Source organism: Dryobates pubescens, chromosome 40 (genome assembly GCF_014839835.1).
Source record: "Dryobates pubescens isolate bDryPub1 chromosome 40, bDryPub1.pri, whole genome shotgun sequence".
NCBI lineage: Eukaryota > Metazoa > Chordata > Aves > Piciformes > Picidae > Dryobates > Dryobates pubescens.
Window position 1 is genome coordinate 1,937,481 of NC_071651.1, and position 22,915 is coordinate 1,960,395.

The 22,915-nt window shown below is 62.1% G+C and overlaps 1 protein-coding gene across 1 annotated transcript; it reads right to left on the reverse strand.

Annotated features, from left to right (window-relative positions):
• Positions 1 to 11,693: 11,693 nt before the first annotated feature.
• LOC128899127 (keratin, type II cytoskeletal cochleal-like) lies at positions 11,694 to 22,742 on the reverse strand. Its single transcript, XM_054177398.1, has 9 exons — positions 22,248 to 22,742; positions 15,526 to 15,740; positions 15,296 to 15,356; positions 14,722 to 14,817; positions 14,399 to 14,563; positions 14,145 to 14,270; positions 13,708 to 13,928; positions 12,851 to 12,885; positions 11,694 to 11,965 (listed from the first exon to the last, which is right to left on the reverse strand). Exons 1-9 carry the CDS (start codon positions 22,740 to 22,742, stop codon positions 11,694 to 11,696), a joined length of 1,686 nt encoding a protein of 561 aa, XP_054033373.1.
• Between the last annotated feature and the right edge of the window lie 173 nt (positions 22,743 to 22,915).

A 22,915-nucleotide genomic window follows, 5' to 3' on the forward strand; every position in this document is an offset into this window, starting at 1 on the left:
CAGGAGAAGCCCTCAAGGGCTCTCAAGCAGTGCCATGGCCAGCCTGGCTCCTTGGGCTTGGGGATGTGGAGGTCAGTTTCAGATGCTCAAATCACTGATGCAAAATTGGCTGCCTGGGCTTCTCCTCCAGCTGCTGCAGCAGGCACAGCTTGTCCCCCTGTGCTGCCATCCAGGAGGGTCTGTGGAGCAGCATCAGAGACTCAGGAAGGTTGGCAAAGCCCTCTGAGATCATCCAGCCCAACCAGCAAGCCAACCCCACCGTGGCCACAAGTGCCATGGCCACAGGGGTCTGGAACCCCTCCAGGGATGGGGACTCCACCATCACCTCCCTGGGCAGCCTGGGCTGGTGCCTGACCACCCTTGCAGGGCAGAAATGGTTCCCTCTCAGGTCACCAAATCCAACCTCCATGACCACCAGACCACATCTACACTGGGTGAGGCACTTAGTGCCATGGCCTGGCTGATTAGATAGGGCTGGGTGATCAGTTGGTTGGACCTGATGACCTTGGAGAGCTCTTCCAACCTGATTGATTCTGTGGTACTGCACTTTGCTTTGCATGGAATCATGGAATGGGTTGGGATGGAAAAGCTCTTGGAGCTCATCCAGTCCCAACCATCCTTCACCATGGGATGGAAAAGCTCTTGGAGCTCATCCAGTCCCAACCATCCTTCACCATGGGATGGAAAAGCTCTTGGAGCTCATCCAGTCCCAACCATCCTTCACCATGGGATGGAAAAGCTCTTGGAGCTCATCCAGTCCCAACCTTCCTTCACCATGGGATGGAAAAGCTCTTGGAGCTCATCCAGTCCCAACCATTCCTCACCATGGGTTGGAAAAGCTCTTGGAGCTCATCCAATCCCAACCTTCCTTCACCATGGGATGGAAAAGCTCTTGGAGCTCATCCAGTCCCAACCTTCCTTCACCATGGGATGGAAAAGCTCTTGGAGCTCATCCAGTCCCAACCATTCCTCACCATGGGATGGAAAAGCTCTTGGAAATCATCCAGTCCCAACCATCCTTCACCATGGGATGGAAAAGCTCTTGGAGCTCATCCAGTCCCAACCATTCCTCACCATGGGATGGAAAAGCTCTTGGAGCTCATCCAGTCCCAACCATCCTTCACCATGGGATGGAAAAGCTCTTGGAGCTCATCCAGTCCCAACCATCCTTCACCATGGGATGGAAAAGCTCTTAGAGCTCATCCAGTCCCTACCATTCCTCAACATGGGTTGGGAAAGCTCTTGGAGCTCATCCAGTCCCAACCATCCTTCACCAGGGGATGGAAAAGCTCTTGGAGCTCATCCAGTCCCAACCTTCCTTCACCATGGGATGGAAAAGCTCTTGGAGCTCATCCAGTCCCAACCATCCTTCACCATGGGATGGAAAAGCTCTTGGAGCTCATCCAGTCCCAACCATTCCTCACCATGGGTTGGGAAAGCTCTTGGAGCTCATCCAGTCCCAACCATTCCTCACCATGGGATGGAAAAGCTCTTGGAGCTCATCCAGTCCCAAGCATTCCCCAGCTCTGCCAAGCCTGGTGCCAAAGCACAGCCCTCAGCACCACATCTCCTGTGAGCACCTCCAGGGCTGGGGACTCCACCACCTCCCTGGGCAGCCTGGGCTGGTGCCTGACCACTCTTGCAGGACAGAAATGATTCCCTCTCAGGTCAAGTCCAACCTTCTACCCAACACCTCCAGGGCTGGGGACTCCACCACCTCCCTGGGCAGGCTGGCAAGCAGGGGATGATGTTCCTCCCATCTGGAGAAGCCTCTGAGCCAGGTGAGAGGAGGGAGCCAGGAGACCTGAGTGGCCTTTGTGCATGGTCTCATTGCCCCCTGTGTCCTGGCTTTCAGGTGGTGGAAGGAGCAGGAGCTGAGCTGGCCCCCACCAGATCCATGGCACAGAGCCTGAGCCAAGGACCAAGCTTGCCAAACCACAAAGGCTGCTCCCAGGAGAGCCAAGCTTCACCTCCTTGAGCACAGCTGAGGCAGGGATTTGCCAACCTCCACAGCCCAGACCTTGGCTCAGCCCCAGTCAGCCCAAACCACCAGCACAGAGTTGTAGAAACACAGAATGGGTTTGGGGTGGAAGGGAGCTCAGAGCTCAGCCAGCTCCAAGCCCCTGCCCTGCCCAGGGACACCTCCCCCCAGCCCAGGCTGCTCAGGGCCTCATCCAGCCTGGACCTCAGCACCCCCAGGCAGGAGGCAGCCACAGCCTCCCTGGGCAGCCTGTGCCAGGCTCTCCCCAGCCTCACTTCCTCCTCTCCCCTCTCAATCTCTCCTCTCCCAGCTCCAATCCATCTCCCCTCACCCTGCCCCTCCCCAGCCCTCATCCCAGGTCCCTGCCCAGCTCTCCTGGAGCCTCTGCAGCTCCTGGCAGCTGCTCTGAGCTCTCCCTGCAGCCTTCTCCTCTCCAGGCTCCACAGCCCCAAGCCTCCCAGCCTGGCCCCACAGGGGAGGCTCTGCAGCCTCTGCTGCTCTTGGTGGCCTCCTCTGGAGCCTCCCCAGCAGCTCCAGGTCCTCCCTGTGCTGGGGGTCCCAGGGCTGGGGGCAGTGTTGCAGGGGAGGGCAGAGCAGAGCAGAGGGCAGAATCCCCTCCCTGTGCTGCTGCTCTGCCTCCTGCTGCTGCAGCCCAGCTCAGGGTTGGCTTCTGGGCTGCCAGTGACCACTGCTGGCTCCTGGGGACTCTGTCAGCCACTGCCACCCCCAAGGCCTTCTCCTCAAAGCTGCTCTTGGACCCAAGAGCACCTCAAGAGCAACTCAACAGCCCCAAGCCTCCCAGCCTGGCCCCACAGGGGAGGCTCTGCAGCCTCTGCTCCTCTTGGTGGCCTCCTCTGGAGCCTCTCCAGCAGCTCCAGGTCCTCCCTGTGCTGGGGGTCCCAGGGCTGGGGGCAGTGCTGCAGGGGAGGGCAGAGCAGGGCAGGGGGCAGGATCCTCTCCCTCCATCCCTGGCCAGGTTGCTTTGGGTGCAGCCCAGGCTGCCCTTGCCCTGCTGTGCTGCCAGTGCCCAGTGCTGGCTCCTGCAGGTGCCCTGCTGCCAGGGGCTGATCCCTTCCCACCTTGCCCTGGCTGCCTGAGGGAGTGTGAGGGGGGGCTGGGGGGGGGGGGTGGGGGCGGGGCTGGGGGCGGGGCTGGGGGCTGGGCTGGGGGCTGGGCTGGGGGCTGGACCAGAGGCTTCCCTGCTCCCAGCCCAGGGAGAGGACTTTGCCATCCCGTTAACACAGGGCTGAGAGCTGCTTTAATGAGTGGCTAATTAGGGGTTAACAGGAAAGGCCAGCGGGGCAGGAAGCTCCTGGTAACCACCTAGCAGAGCAGGTGATCCACTTTAGCAATTACCAATGCTAATTAAGCTATCTCCTAAGCCTCTCATTGTCCCCACAGGAATGGGAAAGTAGGAGCTTAAGGGAGGGAGTGAGGAGTGAAGAGGATGAAGGAGCAGCAGAGCAGCACTGAGGCTGGAAAAGAGCTCCAAGATCAGCAGGTTCAGCTCCTCCCTGAGCTCTGGGCTAGGAGCTGGCTGGAGGGAAGAGCCCAGAGGGGGGGTGGTGAACGGTGCCCACAGCCAGGCACCGGTGGTGTCCCCCCCAGGGAGCAGTGCTGGGCCCCAGCCCCTTGAACATCTTCATTGCTGCTCTGAATGAGGGCATTGAGGCAGGCAGCAGCACATCTGCAGAGGGCACCAAGCTGGGGGCAGGAGTGGAGCTGGGAGAGGGGAGCAGAGCTCTGCAGAGGGCCCTGGGCAGGCTGGGCAGAGCCCAACAGGATGGCACTGAGCAGGGCCCAGGGCCAGGGGCTGCACTTTGGCCACAGCAACCCCAGGCAGTGCTGCAGGCTGGGGGCAGAGGGGCTGAGAGCAGCCAGGCAGAGAGGGACCTGGGGGGAGTGGGGGAGAGCAGCTGAACAGGAGCCAGCAGCGTGCCCAGGGGGCCAAGAAGGCCAAGGGCAGCCTGGGCTGGGTCAGGAGCAGTGTGGCCAGCAGGAGCAGGGAGCTGATCCTGCCCTGTGCTCAGCACTGCTGAGGCCACAGCTGGAGTCCTGTGTCCAGCTCTGGGCTCCTCAGTTCAGGAAGGACATTGAGAGGCTTGAACCTGGCCAGAGAAGGGCAACAAAGCTGGGGAGGGGTCTGGGGCACAGGGCTGGGGAGGGGTCTGGGGCACAGGGCTGGGGAGGGGGCTGGGGCACAGCCCTGTGAGGAGAGGCTGAGGGAGCTGGGGTTGCTTAGCCTGCAGAAGAGGAGGCTCAGGGGAGACCTTCTTGCTCTCTGCAGCTCCCTGCAGGGAGGTTGTAGCCAGGTGGGGGTTGGGCTCTTCTCCCAGGCACCCAGCACCAGAACAAGAGGCCACAGTCTCAAGCTGTGCCAGGGGAGGTTTAGGCTGGAGGTGAGGAGAAAGCTCTTCTCAGAGAGAGTTGTTGGCCCTTGGGATGTGCTGCCCAGGGAGGTGGTGGAGTCCCCATCCCTGGAGGGGTTCAAGAGGGGATTGGATGTGGCACTTGGTGCCATGGCTTAGCCATGAGGCCATCTCCTCTGCTCCTGGCCCTTGGCCCTTGTCCCAGCCCCGCCCTGGCTCCAGGCTCCTCTCAGGCACTTGCAGGGAGCCAGGAGGTCTCCCCTCAGCCTCCTCTCCTCCAGCCTCAACCCCCCCAGAGCTCCCTCAGCTGCTCCTCCGCAGCCCTCTCCCCCAGCCCCTTCCCCAGCTCCCTTGCCCTTCCCTGGCCCTGCTGCAGCCCCCCTGGCCCTGAGGAGCCCAAGGCTGCCCCCAGGCTGCCAGCTGTGGCCCCCCAGTGCCCAGCCCAGGGGCTCCATCCCTGCCCTGCCTACAGAAGCTGCTTTATTTCCCCCTTTATCTCCTAACCCAAAGCAGAGCTCTCAGCTCTCTGATCCCTGAGACCTCTCAAGGGCTCAGCAGGTCTGCAGCTGAAGCCCTCAGGCTTGGGGGTGTGGTGCAGAGCAGAGATGAAATCTCCAAAGGGTTGCAGGAGGAGGAGGAGGAGGAGGAGAGATCCAGCCTGGAAAATGAGGCTGGAGAGGAAACTGGGTTGAACTGGGGGTGAAAAGCAGCAGCTGTGAGGAGAGAGCAGGACCTGGCTGCTACCTGCTGCAGGGAAACCATCCCTGAGTGGTGGCTGAGACACAGGGGAAGGGCAGCAGAGCAGCTTCAGGATCAGCAGCTCAGCCCAAGAGGGCTGCAGCAGGGCCAGGGAAGGGCAAGGAGCTGGGGAAGGGGCTGGGGGAAAGGGCTGGGGAGGAGCAGCTGAGGGAGCTGGGGGGGTTGAGGCTGGAGGAGAGGAGGCTGAGGGGAGACCTCATTGTCAGGAGGTTGGAGCCAGGTGGGGTTGGGCTCTTCTCCCTAGGCTCAGGTGTACAAGAAGAGGAGCTGGCCTCAGGCTGCCCCAGGGCAGGCTCAGCTTGGCCATGAGGAGCAATTTCTGCCCTGCAGAGTGGTCAGGGCCTGGCCCAGGCTGCCCAGGGAGGTGCTGGTGGAGTTCTCAGGCCTGGAGGTGCTCCAGGACCCTGTGGCCATGGCTCTTGTGGCCATGGATGGGTTGGGTTGAGGGTTGGGCTGGATGACCTCAGAGGCCTCCTCCAACCCAATCTGTTCTCTGACTCTAAGTGGGAAGAAGCAAAGGGAGCTGCTGAGATCCTCTACCAGCACCCAGTGCTCCCTGCAGGGGTCTAAGAGCTGGGGACCTCTGCCAGGGGGACCCCAGGACAGGCAGCTTAACCCAGCCTGGCTCAGCCACGGTCCACATCCCCTGGCCATGGGTGCTGGGCTTCACCTCACCACCCCTGAGCCCCCAGAGCCATGCAGAGGTTGGGGCAGAAGAGTGACACCCAACTCACCCCATGGAGCCCTGGCCTCTGCCTCCAGGATTGATTTCAGCAGCCAAAGACATTCCCAGGGCTGGTTGGGTTGGAGAAGAACTCTGAGGTCATCCTCTGAGTCCAAGCTTCAACCCAACCCTGCCATGGCCACAAGAGCCATGGCCACAGGGGGCTGGAGCCCCTCCAGGCCTGGGGACTCCACCAGCACCTCCCTGGGCAGCCTGGGCCAGGCTTGCAGAACCCTTCCAGGGCAGAAGTTTCTCCTCAGGGCCAAGCTGAGCCTGCCCTGGGGCAGCCTGAGGCCATCTCCTCTTGTGCCATCACTTAGGGCAGGAGATCTCAGCCCCCAGCTGGCTCCAGGCTCCTCTCAGGCACTTGCAGGGAGCCAGGAGGTCTCCCCTCAGCCTCCTCTCCTCCAGCCTCAACCCCCCCTGCAGCTCCCTCAGCTGCTCCTCCCTCCCCAGCCCTCTCCCCCAGCCCCTTCCCCAGCTCCTTGCCCTTCCCTGGCCCTGCTGCAGCCCTCTTGGGCTGAGCTGCTGACCCTGGAGCCGCTCTGCTCTCCCTCCCCTGTGTCACCACTCAGGGATTGCTCTCCTGCAGCAGGCAGCAGCCAGGTCCTGCTGCTGCTTTTCACCCCCAGCTCAGCCCAGTTTCCTCCCCAGCCTCATTTCCCAGGCTCCAATTCCTTCCCTTCCCTTCCCTTCCCCATCCCAGAGGCTCTCTCCACGCGCGGAGGACTTCTGGAAGCTTGGGGACAGCTTCTGCCCACCGGAGGCTCAACCTTGCCGGGGCGGGCGGGCAGCGAACCGGCAGCTCCCTGCGCTCGGCAGAGGGCTGAGAGCCTCGGCAGGGATCAAAAGCCGCTGCTGACGGCGGAGAAGAGCCTTTAATGAGCTCCCTGCCCACAGGAAGCTGAAACAGCTGGAGAGCAGCCGGGGCAGATGTGCAGCCCGGGGTAAACAACCTGATTAGCAGCCCGGCCCCGGCGCTGCCTGCCGCCGCGCCCGGGGAGCGCTCCTCGGCCTCCCACACCGGGCTGGCCCCGGCGCTGCCCTCCCCATCGCCCCGCAGCCGATAATTAGCCCAATCAAGGCCAGCCTCGCTGATCGATTGCAGTCCATCCCACTCCCGGCCTCGGGGGCAGCTCAGTTGGGCTCCCAGGAGCTCAGCGCAGGAGCAGCAGCAGCACCCAGAGGGCAACCAGAGAAGGGGGAGGAAAGGTAAAGCAGCCCCCCAAAGTACCCCCAAAAAGGAGCAGGGAGAGAGGGGAGGAAAGGTAAAGCAGCCCCCCCAAAGTACCCCCAAAAGGAGCAGAGAGAGGGGAGGAAAGGTAAAGCAGCCCCCCCAAAGTACCCCCAAAAGGAGCAGGGAGAGGGGAGGAAAGGTAAAGCAGCCCCCCAAAAGTACCCCCAAAAGGAGCAGGGAGAGGGGAGGAAAGGTAAAGCAGCCCCCCCAAAGTACCCCCAAAAAGGAGCAGAGAAAGAGGAAAGGAAAGGTAAAGCAGCCCCCCCAAAGTACCCCCAAAAAGGAGAAGAGAGAGAGGGGAGGAAAGGTAAAGCAGCCCCCCCAAAGTACCCCCAAAAGGAGCAGAGAAAGAGGGAAGGAAAGGTAAAGCAGCCCCCCCAAAGTACCCCCAAAAGGAGCAGAGAGAGAGGGGAGGAAAGGTAAAGCAGCCCCCCCAAAGTACCCCCAAAAGGAGCAGGGAGAGAGGGAAGGAAAGGTAAAGTAGCCCTCCCAAAGCACCCCCTAAAAGGAGCAGGGAGGGGGAGGAAAGGTAAAGCAGCCCCCCCAAAGCACCCCCCAAAAGGAGCAGGGAGAGGAGAGGAAAGGTAAAGCAGCCCCCCCAAAGTACCCCCAAAAAGGAGCAGAGAGAGGGGAGGAAAGGTAAAGCAGCCCCCCCAAAGTACCCCCAAAAGGAGCAGAGAGAGGGGAGGAAAGGTAAAGCAGCCCCCCCAAAGTACCCCCAAAAAGGAGAAGAGAGAGAAGGGGGAGGAAAGGTAAAGCAGCCCCCCCAAAGTACCCCCAAAAGGAGCAGAGAGAGGGGAGGAAAGGTAAAGCAGCCCCCCCAAAGTACCCCCAAAAGGAGCAGGGAGAGAGGGAAGGAAAGGTAAAGCAGCCCCCCAAAGTACCCCCAAAAAGGAGCAGGGAGAGGGGAGGAAAGGTAAAGCAGCCCTCCAAAGTACCCCCAAAAAGGAGGAGAGAGAGAGGGAAGGAAAGGTAAAGCAGCCCCCCCAAAGTACCCCCAAAAAGGAGGAGAGAGAGAGGGAAGGAAAGGTAAAGCAGCCCCCCCAAAGTACCCCCAAAAGGAGCAGGGAGAGGGGAGGAAAGGTAAAGCAGCCCCCCCAAAGTACCCCCAAAAAGGAGGTGAGAGAGAGGGGAGGAAAGGTAAAGCAGCCCCCCCAAAGTACCCCCAAAAGGAGCAGAGAGAGGGGAGGAAAGGTAAAGCAGCCCCCCCAAAGCACCCCCAAAAAGGAGGTGAGAGAGGGGGGAGGAAAGGTAAAGCAGCCCCCCCAAAGTACCCCCAAAAAGGAGGTGAGAGAGGGGGGAGGAAAGGTAAAGCAGCCCCCCCAAAGCACCCCCAAAAAGGAGGTGAGAGAGGGGGGAGGAAAGGTAAAGCAGCCCCCCCAAAGTACCCCCAAAAAGGAGCAGAACCTTGGGGAGTGTCAGAGCCAAGCTCCTGCCCAGCAAGGGAAGGCTCTGAAGCAAAGGCAGCAGGGGTGGGCACCAGGGGAGGGCAGCAGGGGTGGGCACCAGGGGTGGGCACAAGGAGTAGGCGCCAGGGGTGGGCACCAGGGGATGCCCAACCCTGAAGGTGAAGCTTGCCCAGGGAGGTTGTGGCTGCTCCATCCCCAGCAGTGCTCAAGGCCAGGCTGGGAGAGTGTGGAGCCTGGAGAAGGCTGCAAGGAGAGCTCAGAGCAGCTGCCAGGAGCTGCAGAGGCTCCAGGAGAGCTGGGCAGGGACTTGGGATGAGGGCTGGGGAGGGGCAGGGTGAGGGGAGATGGATTGGAGCTGGGAGAGGAGAGATTGAGAGGGGAGAGGAGGAAGTGAGGCTGGGGAGAGCCTGGCACAGGCTGCCCAGGGAGGCTGTGGCTGCCTCCTGCCTGGGGGTGCTGAGGGCCAGGCTGGATGAGGCCCTGAGCAGCCTGGGCTGGGGGGAGGTGTCCCTGGGCAGGGCAGGGGCTTGGAGCTGGCTGAGCTCTGAGACCAGAGCTGCTGCTTCTTCATGTGGTTTCTGGCTCCAAATCAAAGCCTGCACAGATCAGCCCAGGCAGAGAGGGACCTGCAGCCCAGGCAGAGAGGGACCTGCAGCCCAGGCAAGGGGACCTGCAGCCCAGGCAGAGGAACTGCAGCCCAGGCAGAGGAACTGCAGCCCAGGCAGGGGGACCTGCAGGGGACCTGCAGCCCAGGCAGAGGAACTGCAGCCCAGGCAGAGGAACTGCAGGGGACCTGCAGCCCAGGCAGAGGACCTGCAGCCCAGACAGGGGACCTGCAGGGGACCTGCAGCCCAGGCAGGGGGACCTGCAGCAGACCTGCAGCCCAGGCAGAGGAACTGCAGCCCAGGCAGAGGAACTGCAGGGGACCTGGAGCCCAGGCAGAGGAACTGCAGCCCAGGCAGAGGAACTGCAGGGGACCTGCAGCCCAGGCAGAGGAACTGCAGGGGACCTGCAGCCCAGGCAAGGGGACCTGCAGCAGACCTGCAGCCCAGGCAGAGGAACTGCAGGGGACCTGCAGCCCAGGCAGAGGACCTGCAGCCCAGGCAGAGGACCTGCAGCCCAGGCAGATCTGCCATAACCACAGTGGTTGGCAAATGCCAGCTGCCAGCTGTCCTCAGGCTCTCACTTGTGAGCCATGGCTGTGGTGAGAATGGTGCTGGCCCTCCCCCCTGGGTGCTGGCCTTTGGGTGCTGGCCCTTCCCCTTTGGGTGCTGGGGCTGGCATCTGCTGAGGGGTGCCCAGGGGCAGGCCAAGGGGCAGAGAGTGGAGGGCAGGAGGAGAAAGCAGCTTGGGGTGAGGCTGCTGGAGGCCTGCAGCAGGCTGCCCAGAGAGGCTGTGGAGAGCTTCCAACCCCCCCTGGGCACTGTGCCCCTGAGCAAGCTGCTGGGGCTGGGGTGGGGGCTGGGCTGGGGGAGCTCCCAGAGAGGTCCCTTCCAACCACTCAGGACCTGCAGAGGATGGAAGAGACCTCTGAGGTCATCAAGGGCCACCTCCAGCTGGAGCTGGCTGCTCAGAGCTGATTCCATCCTCACTTCCTCCCCCCCTGTTTCAGGGCAGTGAAAGGCTCTGGGGTTTTCTGGGTCCCCTTTGGAATGCTGAGGTCCCCTCCAGCCCTGCCAGGTCTGTGACCTGCCCTCCCCTGGGCCCCAGGGAGGGAGAAGATGACACCAAGGGAAACCTTTTCATCTCTCTGCAGTTTATTGGCAACAAAAAGGACCTGGAGGAGAGGGCTGCTGGCAGCAGGCAGCCGTGCAGCAGGCCTGGTGCAGCAGAAGGGTTGCAGGAAGGCCATGCACAGGGCACAGGAGGGGAAGGAGAAGAGGGAAAGGAGTCCACAACGCATTCAAGCTGCCAAATGGCTCCACCAGGGCAAGGTGGAGAGGGAGACCTCAGCCTCACTCCTAGCCCTGCCTGCCAGCTGCTGGCACCTTCCTTCTGCCTGCAGGAGCTGCCTGCTAGAGCTGCAGCCAAGGCCATGGGGGACATGCAGGGGGTGGGGGAGGTGCAAGGGGGGGACCATGGCCTCTGAAAAAGAGACCTTTGAGGGGGCCAGGGGAGAGCAGGGCTGCACAAGCTGCTCCTCAGCCAGCACAGCAGCAAGAAGAGGTCCTCAGGTGAGCTCTGTGCCCAGGAGGGAGATCCCTGCAGACCGCTGGAGCTCAGGGAGGAGCCAGGTCCTGCCACAGGGCATCTCCTCTCGGGCAGGATGCTGGCAAGTGGCACTCTGGGACCTGGTTCAGTGCCCATGGTGGGGCTGGCTTGGTGGGTGGACTCAGTGACCTCTGAGGTCTTCTCCAACCTCAATGATCCTGTGGTGTAAGAAGGTTCTGAGCTCTGGGGAAGAGGTTATTGCCTTGCTGGGTACTGGTCCAAGGTGATGAACCATGGCTCTTGTGGCTCCATGGTGGTGTTGGGCTGCTGGACCTCAGAGCTCTTCTCCATGCTCAGATGAGCCATGGCACTGCAGCACCATGGTGATGTAGGGCTGCTGGTTGGGCTGGAGGACCTCAGAGCCCTTCTCCATGCTCAGATGAGCCATGGCACTGCAGCACCATGGTGATGTAGGGCTGCTGGTTGGGCTGGAGGACCTCAGAGCCCTTCTCCATGCTCAGATGAGCCATGACACTGCAGCACCATGGTGGTGTTGGGTTGCTGGTTGGGCTGGAGGACCTCAGAGCTCTTCTCCATGCTCAGATGAGCCATGGCACTGCAGCACCATGGTGATGTAGGGCTGCTGGTTGGGCTGGATGACCTCAGAGCCCTTCTCCCACCTCAGATGAGCCATGGCACTGCAGCACCATGGTGGTGTTGGGCTGGAGGACCTCAGAGCTCTTCTCCCACCTCAGATGAGCCATGGCACTGCAGCACCACGGCTTGGTGGCCATGGTGGTGTTGGGTTGCTGGTTGGGCTGGAGGACCTCAGAGCCCTTCTCCATGCTCAGATGAGCCATGGCACTGCAGCACCATGGTGGTGTTGGGCTGCTGGTTGGGCTGGAGGAGCTCGGAGCCCTTCTCCCACCTGGATGATTCTGAGTTGTGAGGGGGCTGTGAGCTCTGGGGGCGAGTTCATTCCCTTCCTGGGTGCTGGCTGGGGAGGGCAGGGGCTGTGCTGCTGGCTGGGGAGGGCAGAGGCTGCCTCTCCCCCCGGGGGGGCTCAGTACTTGACGCCGGAGGACTTGAGGGTGGTGGTGGTCACACATCTGCGCACCGAGGAGGAGCTCCCCCCTGAGACAAAGTTGCCCCCAGAGCTGCAAACCCTTCCACTCCCAGAGGAGAAGCCAGCGCTGAGGAGGCCTCCCCCCAGGCCACAGCTGCCCCCCACGATGCTTCCTCCCCCGAGGGTGCAGACTCCGACTCCTCCCGCGGCGCCGCAGGCTCCGAAGCCTCCGGCTCGGCCTCCGGCCAGGCTGCCTCTGCCGACCACGGCTGCAAGAGAGGGACAGGCTCAGGGCACCCCAAGGGACGGCCTGGGAGCCCTCAGCAAGCCCAGGGCAGAAGCTGCTCTGCAGGGCACAGAGGATGAGGGCAAAGGAGGGGATTCTGCCCCTCTGCTCTGCTCTGCCCTCCCCTGCAGCGCTGCCCCCAGCCCTGGGACCCCCAGCACAGGGAGGGGATTCTGCCCTCTGCTCATCTCTGCCCTCCCCTGCAGCACTGCCCCCAGCCCTGGGACCCCCAGCACAGGGAGGGGATTCTGCCCCTCTGCTCTGCTCTGCCCTCCCCTGCAGCGCTGCCCCCAGCCCTGGGACCCCCAGCACAGGGAGGGGATTCTGCCCTCTGCTCTGCTCTGACCTCCCCTGCAGCACTGCCCCCAGCCCTGGGACCCCCAGCACAGGGAGGACCTGGAGCTGCTGGAGAGGCTCCAGAGGAGGCCACCAAGAGCAGCAGAGGCTGCAGAGCCTCCCCTGTGGGGCCAGGCCGGGAGGCTTGGGGCTGTGGAGCCTGGAGAGGAGAAGGCTGCAGGGAGAGCTCAGAGCAGCTGCCAGGAGCTGCAGAGGCTCCAGGAGGGCTGGGCAGGGACCAGGGATGAGGGCTGGGAGGGGCAGGGTGAGGGGAGATGGATTGGAGCTGGGAGAGGAGAGATTGAGAGGGGAGAGGAGGAAGTGAGGCTGGGGAGAGCCTGGCACAGGCTGCCCAGGGAGGCTGTGGCTGCCTCCTGCCTGGAGGTGCTGAGGGCCAGGCTGGATGAGGCCCTGAGCAGCCTGGGCTGGGGGGAGGTGTCCCTGGGCAGGGCAGGGGCTTGGAGCTGGCTGAGCCTTGAGCTCCCTTCCATCCCAACCCCATCCCATGGCTCCATGGTCTCCAGGTACTCACAGACATTGACGTTGGAGGGGTTGTCTCCACAGAGCCTGTGCAGGGAAGGGAACAGAAGCTGTGACTCCAAGAGCAGCACAAGCAAGGCAGCTCCAGGAGGCTGCCCAGCTGCTGCCTTCATTCCCCACCAACCTCAGCCACTGGGAATATTCCCTGGGGGGGCAGGGGGGAGCTTGGGGCTTGTTTGGGCTTAAAATTGAAATCAAACCAATTGGAACCTCAGAGTTGTGAGAGGGGAGGAAAGCTTCAGCCTGCACCCAAGGACGGTGGAGAGAGACCTTTGAGAGAGACTTCCTCCTCCAAGTCCATTGAGAGTGCAGAGCTCCTGGGGTTGGGAGAGCTCCTCTGCCACTACCAAACCACTTCCCTCTTTCATCCTCAGCACAACTCTGGTGCCACCAAAGTGCTCCAGTGGGCAGGACCTCACCAGGCCCTCTTTGTGCTGAGGTTCCTCCAGGTTTGAGGTTCACCACATGTCACAGAGAGGATGTGGTGAGGTTCCCACCCTGGCAATACCCAGACCTGACCACCCCAAGTGCCCCCCAGAATGCCAAGAGCTGGCTTGGGATTAAACTCAAGGTATCCAGGGTCAGATCTCTGCCTCTCCTCCTCAAAGCACAGTGAGAGTGCAGAACTCTTGGGGTTGGGAGAGACCTTTGAGATCCTCAGGGCCAGCTTGAGCAGGGGAGATTCAGGCTGGAGCTGAGGAAGCAGCTTTGCCCCACACCTCAGGAACCAGCCAGGAGCTCAGTCCCAGGGCTGCCAGGAGCAGTGGTTCCCTCTCCAAGCACAGATCCCTTCCTGCCTCTCCTCCTCCAAGCACCCTGGGCAGCCCAGGCTGGCTCAGGAGCTCTCACCTGTTCTCCTCTCCCTCCAGCAGCTTCCTGTACATGGCAATCTCCACGTCCAGAGCAATCTTGATGTTCAGCAGCTCCTGGTACTCCTTCAGCAGGCGAGCCAGCTCCTCCTTGTCCTTGCTCAGGGCACATTCCAGCTCCTCCAGCTTCCTCCTGGCATCCTTCAGGGCCATCTCCCCGCGCTCCTCGGCCTCGGCGATGGCCGTCTGCAGCTGATGGTTCTGGCAGAGGGCAAAGGAGGTTCTCAGCTGCCTCCTGCCCTGCCTGCCCTGCAGCAGCCCTCGGGGCACCGGCTCCCGAGGCAGCACCCCGATGGCCGCATCAGGCTCCCCCAAAGGGCCTCCCTTTCCCTGCCCGCTCTGCCCTCAGCGGCTCAGGCAGCTCCCAGCTCGGGCAGCCTGCTGCCAGCAGCCCAGCAGGTGCTGGGGGAGCCCTACCTGCTTCTTCACGCTCTCAATCTCAGCCCTCAGCCTCTGGACGTTCCTGGTCAGCTCCTGGATCTCGATCTTGGTGTTGCGGAGGCTGTCCCCGTGCCTGCCAGCTGTGTTCTGCAGCTCTTCATACTGAGCACAGGGACACAAAGCCTCCCATCAGCCACAGCCTGCCCAGACCCCGGCTGCTGCCCTCTCTCACAAGGGACTCAGCACCCAGCAGAGCCTGCCCCAGGTGCTGGGAGGCCTCCATGACTCACCCTGCTCTGGTACCAAGCCTCAGCCTCAGCTCTGCTGTTCTGAGCTATCTGCTCGTACTGCCGCCGGACCTCCTCGATGATGCAGTCCAGGTCCAGGTGCCGGTTGTTGTCCATGGACACCACCACAGACAGGTCCCTGCTGATGGTCTGCATCTGAGCCAGCTCCTGCAACCCAGAAATGAGGCAACTTGGCCATCCAAGGAGCAGAGGACAGCCCAGGAAGGCTCAACTGACCCAAGCCAGCCGGTCCACCGCTCCATCCTCAGTGTCCGTGGCCACCCCACAGCTCCTGCAAGCAGCCCAGGGGAAGGGGCAGCTCTTACCTCCTCATAGATGCACCTCAGGAAGCTGATCTCATCGGTCAGGGCTCCCACCTTGGCTTCCAGCTCCACCTTAGTCATGTAGGCACAGTCCACATCCTAAAGGAGAGATCCCACAGAGAGAGAACTTCTTCCACCCAGCACAGAGCAGCTGCCGGCAGCCACTGCCCCACTGGAGGCTCCTTAGGTGGGGCTGTGGCTCCCTGCAAGGTCTCTGCAGCCTCCACTCTCCCTCCCTCCTGCTGCCTCCCTGCAAGCTCTCTGCAGCCTGTCCCTCCACTCTCCCTCCCTCCTGCTGCCTCCCTGCAAGCTCTCTGCAGCCTGTCCCTCCACTCTCCCTCCCTCCTGCTGCCTCCCTGCAAGCTCTCTGCAGCCTGTCCCTCCACTCTCCCTCCCTCCTGCTGCCTCCCTGCAAGCTCTCTGCAGCCTGTCCCTCCACTCTCCCTCCCTCCTGCTGCCTCCCTGCAAGCTCTCTGCAGCCTGTCCCTCCACTCTCCCTCCCTCCTGCTGCCTCCCTGCAAGCTCTCTGCAGCCTGTCCCTCCACTCTCCCTCCCTCCTGCTGCCTCCCTGCCTCACCTTCTTGAGCACCACAAACTCGTTCTCGGCAGCTGTTCGCCTGTTGATCTCTTCTTCGTACCTGGAGGGGACAAGGCAAGATGAGACTCTGGCACCGCTCAGCAGCCAGCCAGTGGAAGCCCCTTGCTTCCAGGCCCCCCCAGGGCCCCTTGTCTGCAGAAGGAGGACCGTGTGGCAGCCTCCTCTGCTGCCTGGGGGCTCCTTCCCCCCTTCCTCTGCCAGGCACTCACTTGCTCTTGTACTCCTCCACGTACTGCCGCATGCTCTGCAGCTCCGACTCCAGCTGGCTCCTCTGTCCCACCAGCCCCTCCAGCCTCCTCCTCAGCCCTTGGATGTAGTTCTCAAAGATGACATCCAGGTTCTTCCTGGGCCCTGCAGGTCCTTGCTGTTGGAGGAGCTCCCACTTGGTGGCGAGGACCTTGTTCTGTTGCTCCAGGAAGCGAACCTGAAAGCCAGCAAGGGGCTGCGTGAGAGACTCACCCGGGGGGAGGTTCACAGGACCAGAGGTTGTTAGGGGTTGGAAGGGACCTCTGTGATCATCCAGCCCAACCCCCCTGCCAGGGCAGGACCATAGAATCCAGCACAGGTCACACAGGAATGCAGCCAGATGGGGTCTGAGAGCCTCCAGGGAAGGAGACTCCACCACCACCTCTCTGGGCAGCCTCTGCTCCGGGACCCTCACAGCTGTGCTGCTCACAGAGCTCTGGGACCCTCCTGGAGATGTTGTGCCCCTCAAAGCTGCTGCTCCTTTGGGAGCCCAAGGCAATCCTTGCCCACAGCCCCCCAGGACCATGCCTAGCTGAAAGCCACTGTTCCAAGAGGAAGATCCTTTCCTTCTTCCTCCTCTTTGCCCACTTCTCCTCGAGTTCCTCTTTTGCCCCTCCTTCATTTCTGCTCTTCTGTTCCTCATCCCCTGGGATGTTCTCCTCCCAGATCTCCAGAGGGTTGCCAGCTCCAGCTGCAAGCTTTGCCCCACATTCCTCTGCAGGAGCATCAGATCTCTGGGGTTTAGCTGCCAGGGCCTGAAACCCCACAGCTCCCAGCAGCTTATCAGAGAGCCAGAGAGACACAGCCACAGGTTACGAAACCCACGGAGCCCTTCCTCAAGCAGCATCTCCCCAGCCTGGGGAGGACTCCTCCACGCCAGAGCCGAGATAAGGAGCAGCCAGGCCTCACCTGCAAGCTCATTTCTACATCCCTAAGCTCCTTGAGCAGTCATTTGAGACCTCAGAGGACCTCTCATGACAGCTGAGCACTTGGTGGTGCCTTTGGCCTGGCCACACACAGAGGAGGCTGGAGAGAAACCTAAGGGAGAGCTGGGATCGAGCACCCCTCGAGAAGGTCCTCTGGATGCTGTGGGGAGCCCAAGGCTCAGGTTTCCTTAGGAGGACTCCAGGAAAACAGCACCAGCAGCCTTCCAGACCTGCCAGAGTTGAGCTGGGAAGGACAGCATTGCCCTCTCCACAGCACAGGGAAGTTCATGGAGTCATAGAATGTGCTGGGTTGGAAGGGACCTCTGAGGGTCCTTCAGTCCAACCTCCCTGCAGTGAGCAGAGACATCCCCAGCACTGGGCTGGAAGGGACCTCTGAAGGTCCTCTGCTCAACCTCCTGCAGTGAGCAGAGACATCCCCAGCCCCAGCACTGGGCTGGAAGGGACCTCTGAAGGTCCTCTGCTCAACCTCCTGCAGTGAGCAGAGACATCCCCAGCCCCAGCACTGGGCTGGAAGGGACCTCTGAAGGTCCTCTGCTCCAACCTCCTGCAGTGAGCAGAGACATCCCCAGCCCCAGCACTGGGCTGGAAGGGACCTCTGAAGGTCCTCTGCTCCAACCTCCTGCAGTGAGCAGAGACATCCCCAGCCCCAGCACTGGGCTGGAAGGGACCTCTGAAGGTCCTCTGCTCCAACCTCCTGCAATGAGCAGAGACATCCCCAGCCCCAGCACTGGGCTGGAAGGGACCTCTGAAGGTCCTCTGCTCCAACCCTGCTGCAGTGAGCAGAGACATCCCCAGCCCCAGCACTGGGCTGGAAAGGACCTCTGAAGGTCCTCTGCTCAACCTCCTGCAGTGAGCAGAGACATCCCCAGCCCCAGCACTGGGCTGGAAGGGACCTCTGAAGGTCCTCTGCTCAACCTCCTGCAGTGAGCAGAGACATCCCCAGCCCCAGCACTGGGCTGGAAAGGACCTCTGAAGGTCCTCTGCTCAACCTCCTGCAGTGAGCAGAGACATCCCCAGCACTGGGCTGGAAGGGACCTCTGAAGGTCCTCTGCTCCAACCCTGCTGCAGTGAGCAGAGACATCCCCAGCCCCAGCACTGGGCTGGAAGGGACCTCTGAAGGTCCTCTGCTCAACCTCCTGCAGTGATCAGAGACATCCCCAGCACTGGGCTGGAAGGGACCTCTGAAGGTCCTCTGCTCCAACCCTGCTGCAGTGAGCAGAGACATCCCCAGCCCCAGCACTGGGCTGGAAGGGACCTCTGAAGGTCCTCTGCTCAACCTCCTGCAGTGAGCAGAGACATCCCCAGCCCCAGCACTGGGCTGGAAGGGACCCCTGAAGGTCCTCTGCTCAACCTCCTGCAGTGATCAGAGACATCCTCAGCCCCAGCACTGGGCTGGAAGGGACCCCTGAAGGTCCTCTGCTCCAACCCTGCTGCAGTGAGCAGAGACATCCCCAGCCCCAGCACTGGGCTGGAAGGGACCTCTGAAGGTCCTCTGCTCAACCTCCTGCAGTGATCAGAGACATCCCCAGCCCCAGCACTGGGCTGGAAGGGACCCCTGAAGGTCCTCTGCTCCAACCCTGCTGCAGTGAGCAGAGACATCCCCAGCCCCAGCACTGGGCTGGAAGGGACCTCTGAAGGTCCTCTGCTCAACCTCCTGCAGTGATCAGAGACATCCCCAGCCCCAGCACTGGGTTGGAAGGGACCTCTGAAGGTCCTCTGCTCCAACCTCCTGCAGTGAGCAGAGACATCCCCAGCCCCAGCACTGGGCTGGAAGGGACCTCTGAAGGTCCTCTGCTCCAACCTCCTGCAGTGAGCAGAGACATCCCCAGCCCCAGCACTGGGCTGGAAGGGACCTCTGAAGGTCCTCTGCTCAACCTCCTGCAGTGAGCAGAGACATCCCCAGCACTGGGCTGGAAGGGACCTCTGAAGGTCCTCTGCTCCAACCCTGCTGCAGTGAGCAGAGACATCCCCAGCCCCAGCACTGGGCTGGAAGGGACCTCTGAAGGTCCTCTGCTCAACCTCCTGCAGTGAGCAGAGACATCCCCAGCCCCAGCACTGGGCTGGAAGGGACCTCTGAAGGTCCTCTACTCCAACCTCCTGCAGTGAGCAGAGACATCCCCAGCCCCAGCACTGGGCTGGAAGGGACCTCTGAAGGTCCTCTGCTCAACCACCTGTAGTGAGCAGAGACATCCCCAGCACTGGGCTGGAAGGGACCTCTGAAGGTCCTCTGCTCCAACCTCCTGCAGTGAGCAGAGACATCCCCAGCACTGGGCTGGAAGGGACCTCTGAAGGTCCTCTGCTCCAACCCTGCTGCAGTGAGCAGAGACATCCCCAGCCCCAGCACTGGGCTGGAAGGGACCTCTGAAGGTCCTCTGCTCAACCTCCTGCAGTGAGCAGAGACATCCCCAGCCCCAGCACTGGGTTGGAAGGGACCTCTGAAGGTCCTCTGCTCAACCTCCTGCAGTGAGCAGAGACATCCCCAGCCCCAGCACTGGGCTGGAAGGGACCTCTGAAGGTCCTCTGCTCCACCTCCTGCAGTGAGCCGAGACATCCCCAGCCCCAGCACTGGGCTGGAAGGGACCTCTGAAGGTCCTCTGCTCAACCTCCTGCAGTGAGCAGAGACATCCCCAGCCCCAGCACTGGGCTGGAAGGGACCTCTGAAGGTCCTCTGCTCAACCTCCTGCAGTGAGCAGAGACATCCCCAGCACTGGGCTGGAAGGCACCTCTGAAGGTCCTCTGCTCCAACCTCCTGCAGTGAGCAGAGACATCCCCAGCCCCAGCACTGGGCTGGAAGGGACCTCTGAAGGTCCTCTGCTCAACCTCCTGCAGTGAGCAGAGACATCCCCAGCCCCAGCACTGGGCTGGAAGGGACCTCTGAAGGTCCTCTGCTCCAACCTCCTGCAGTGAGCAGAGACATCCCCAGCACTGGGCTGGAAGGGACCTCTGAAGGTCCTCTGCTCAACCTCCTGCAGTGAGCAGAGACATCCCCAGCCCCAGCACTGGGCTGGAAGGGACCTCTGAAGGTCCTCTGCTCCAACCTCCTGCAGTGAGCAGAGACATCCCCAGCACTGGGCTGGAAGGGACCTCTGAAGGTCCTCTGCTCCAACCTCCTGCAGTGAGCAGAGACATCCCCAGCCCCAGCACTGGGCTGGAAGGGACCTCTGAAGGTCCTCTGCTCAACCTCCTGCAGTGAGCAGAGACATCCCCAGCCCCAGCACTGGGCTGGAAGGGACCTCTGAAGGTCCTCTGCTCAACCTCCTGCAGTGAGCAGAGACATCCCCAGCCCCAGCACTGGGCTGGAAGGGACCTCTGAAGGTCCTCTGCTCCAACCTCCTGCAGTGAGCAGAGACATCCCCAGCACTGGGCTGGAAGGGACCTCTGAAGGTCCTCTGCTCCAACCCTGCTGCAGTGAGCAGAGACATCCCCAGCCCCAGCACTGGGCTGGAAGGGACCTCTGAAGGTCCTCTGCTCCAACCTTCTGCAGTGAGCAGAGACAGCCCCAGCCCCAGCACTGGGCTGGAAGGGACCTCTGAAGGTCCTCTGCTCAACCTCCTGCAGTGAGCAGAGACATCCCCAGCCCCAGCACTGGGCTGGAAGGGACCTCTGAAGGTCCTCTGCTCAACCTCCTGCAGTGAGGCAGAGACATCCCCAGCCCCAGCACTGGGTTGGATGGGACCTCTGAAGGTCCTCTGCTCAACCTCCTGCAGTGAGCAGAGACATCCCCAGACCCAGCACTGGGCTGGAAGGGACCTCTGAAGGTCCTCTGCTCCAACCTCCTGCAGTGAGCAGAGACATCCCCAGCCCCAGCACTGGGCTGGAAGGGACCTCTGAAGGTCCTCTGCTCCAACCTCCTGCAGTGAGCAGAGACATCCCCAGCCCCAGCACTGGGTTGGAAGGGACCTCTGAAGGTCCTCTGCTCAACCTCCTGCAGTGAGCAGAGACATCCCCAGCCCCAGCACTGGGCTGGAAGGGACCTCTGAAGGTCCTCTGCTCCAACCTTCTGCAGTGAGCAGAGACATCCCCAGCCCCAGCACTGGGTTGGAAGGGACCTCTGAAGGTCCTCTGCTCAACCTCCTGCAGTGAGCAGAGACATCCCCAGCCCCAGCACTGGGCTGGAAGGGACCTCTGAAGGTCCTCTGCTCCAACCCTGCTGCAGTGAGCAGAGACATCCCCAGCCCCAGCACTGGGCTGGAAGGGACCTCTGAAGGTCCTCTGCTCCAACCTTCTGCAGTGAGCAGAGACATCCCAGCCCCCAGCACTGGGTTGGAAGGGACCTCTGAAGGTCCTCTGCTCCAACCCTGCTGCAGTGAGCAGAGACATCCCCAGCACTGGGCTGGAAGGGACCTCTGAAGGTCCTCTGCTCCAACCCTGCTGCAGTGAGCAGAGACATCCCCAGCACTGGGCTGGAAGGGACCTCTGAAGGTCCTCTGCTCAACCTCCTGCAGTGAGCAGAGACATCCCCAGCCCCAGCACTGGGTTGGAAGGGACCTCTGAAGGTCCTCTGCTCAACCTCCTGCAGTGAGCAGAGACATCCCCAGCCCCAGCACTGGGTTGGAAGGGACCTCTGAAGGTCCTCTGCTCAACCTCCTGCAGTGAGCAGAGACATCCCCAGCCCCAGCACTGGGCTGGAAGGGACCTCTGAAGGTCCTCTGCTCAAACTCCTGCAGTGAGCAGAGACATCCCCAGCCCCAGCACTGGGCTGGAAGGGACCTCTGAAGGTCCTCTGCTCAACCTCCTGCAGTGAGCAGAGACATCCCCAGCCCCAGCACTGGGCTGGAAGGGACCTCTGAAGGTCCTCTGCTCCAACCTCCTGCAGTGAGCAGAGACATCCCCAGCCCCAGCACTGGGCTGGAAGGGACCTCTGAAGGTCCTCTGCTCAACCTCCTGCAGTGAGCAGAGACATCCCCAGCATTGGGCTGGAAGGGACCTCTGAAGGTCCTCTGCTCCAACCTCCTGCAGTGAGCAGAGACATCCCCAGCCCCAGCACTGGGCTGGAAGGGACCTCTGAAGGTCCTCTGCTCCAACCCTGCTGCAGTGAGCAGAGACATCCCCAGCCCCAGCACTGGGCTGGAAGGGACCACTGAAGGTCCTCTGCTCAACCTCCTGCAGTGATCAGAGACATCCCCAGCCCCAGCACTGGGCTGGAAGGGACCTCTGAAGGTCCTCTGCTCCAACCCTGCTGCAGTGAGCAGAGACATCCCCAGCCCCAGCACTGGGCTGGAAGGGACCTCTGAAGGTCCTCTGCTCCAACCTCCTGCAGTGATCAGAGACATCCCCAGCCCCAGCACTGGGCTGGAAGGGACCTCTGAAGGTCCTCTGCTCAACCTCCTGCAGTGAGCAGAGACATCCCCAGCACTGGGCTGGAAGGGACCTCTGAAGGTCCTCTGCTCCAACCTCCTGCAGTGAGCAGAGACATCCCCAGCCCCAGCACTGGGCTGGAAGGGACCTCTGAAGGTCCTCTGCTTAAACCTCCTGCAGTGAGCAGAGACATCCCCAGCACTGGGCTGGAAGGGACCTCTGAAGGTCCTCTGCTCAACCTCCTGCAGTGAGCAGAGACATCCCCAGCCCCAGCACTGGGCTGGAAGGGACCTCTGAAGGTCCTCTGCTCAACCTCCTGCAGTGAGCAGAGACATCCCCAGCCCCAGCACTGGGCTGGAAGGGACCTCTGGATGCCCTCCAGTGCAACCCTGCTTCCTCAGAGTCCCCGGGGCCGGGGGGGCAGAGGGGCAGCCTCTCACCTTGTCAATGAAGGAGGCAAACTGGTTGTTGAGGGTCTTGATCTGCTCCTTCTCCTGGCACTTCACCTGCTGGATCTGGGGGTCGATGTCGACGCGCACCGGCCGCAGGAGGCTGGGGTCCACCTGCACGGGCTGGATGCCCCCGGGGAAGGCAGGGCCGCACCTCACGGGCCCCCCGAAGCTGCCCATCCCCCCCCCGAGCAGCCCCGCTCCGGCGCCGCCGAACCCTGCCCCGCAGGCCGGGCCGAAGCCGCCGACCCTGCAGCCGTAGCCGTAAGAGCCTCCCACGGAGACCCTGCTGGCGGCGCCCAGGTTGTGCAGGCTGCGGCTGCTGAAGCCCCCGCAGCGCCCGGCCCCGCCGCCCCTGCAGCTGGAGAAGGAGCTGTAGCTGATCCTGCTCCTGCCCCCGCTGCCTCCAAAGCCGACAGCAGAGCAGGAGCTGAAGCCCCTTCTGCTCCCTCCGCCGAAGCTTCTGCAGATGGACTGCCGAGACATGGCCGCGGCGCCGGGCTGGGCTGGGCTCAAGCCTGAGTGGAGTGGAGTTGGCTTGAGTTGAGTTGAGTTGAGTTGAGTTGAGTTGAGTTGAGTTGAGTTGAGTTGAGGAGGGCAGGAGGCCTAAGTTGAGTTGAGGAGGGCAGGAAGCCTGAGTTGAGTCGAGGAGGGCAGGA

Coding starts and splice junctions, on each gene's coding strand:
- LOC128899127 (XM_054177398.1), bottom strand. CDS start 22,742: ATGTCTCGGCAGTCCATCTGCAGAAGCTTCGGCGGAGGGAGCAGAAGG. Junction 14,818..15,295: donor AGTTTGTGGTGCTCAAGAAG/GTGAGGCAGGGA, acceptor TCTCTCCTTTAG/GATGTGGACTGTGCCTACAT. Junction 12,886..13,707: donor CTGGAGGGAGAGGAGAACAG/GTGAGAGCTCCT, acceptor TTCCCTGCACAG/GCTCTGTGGAGACAACCCCT.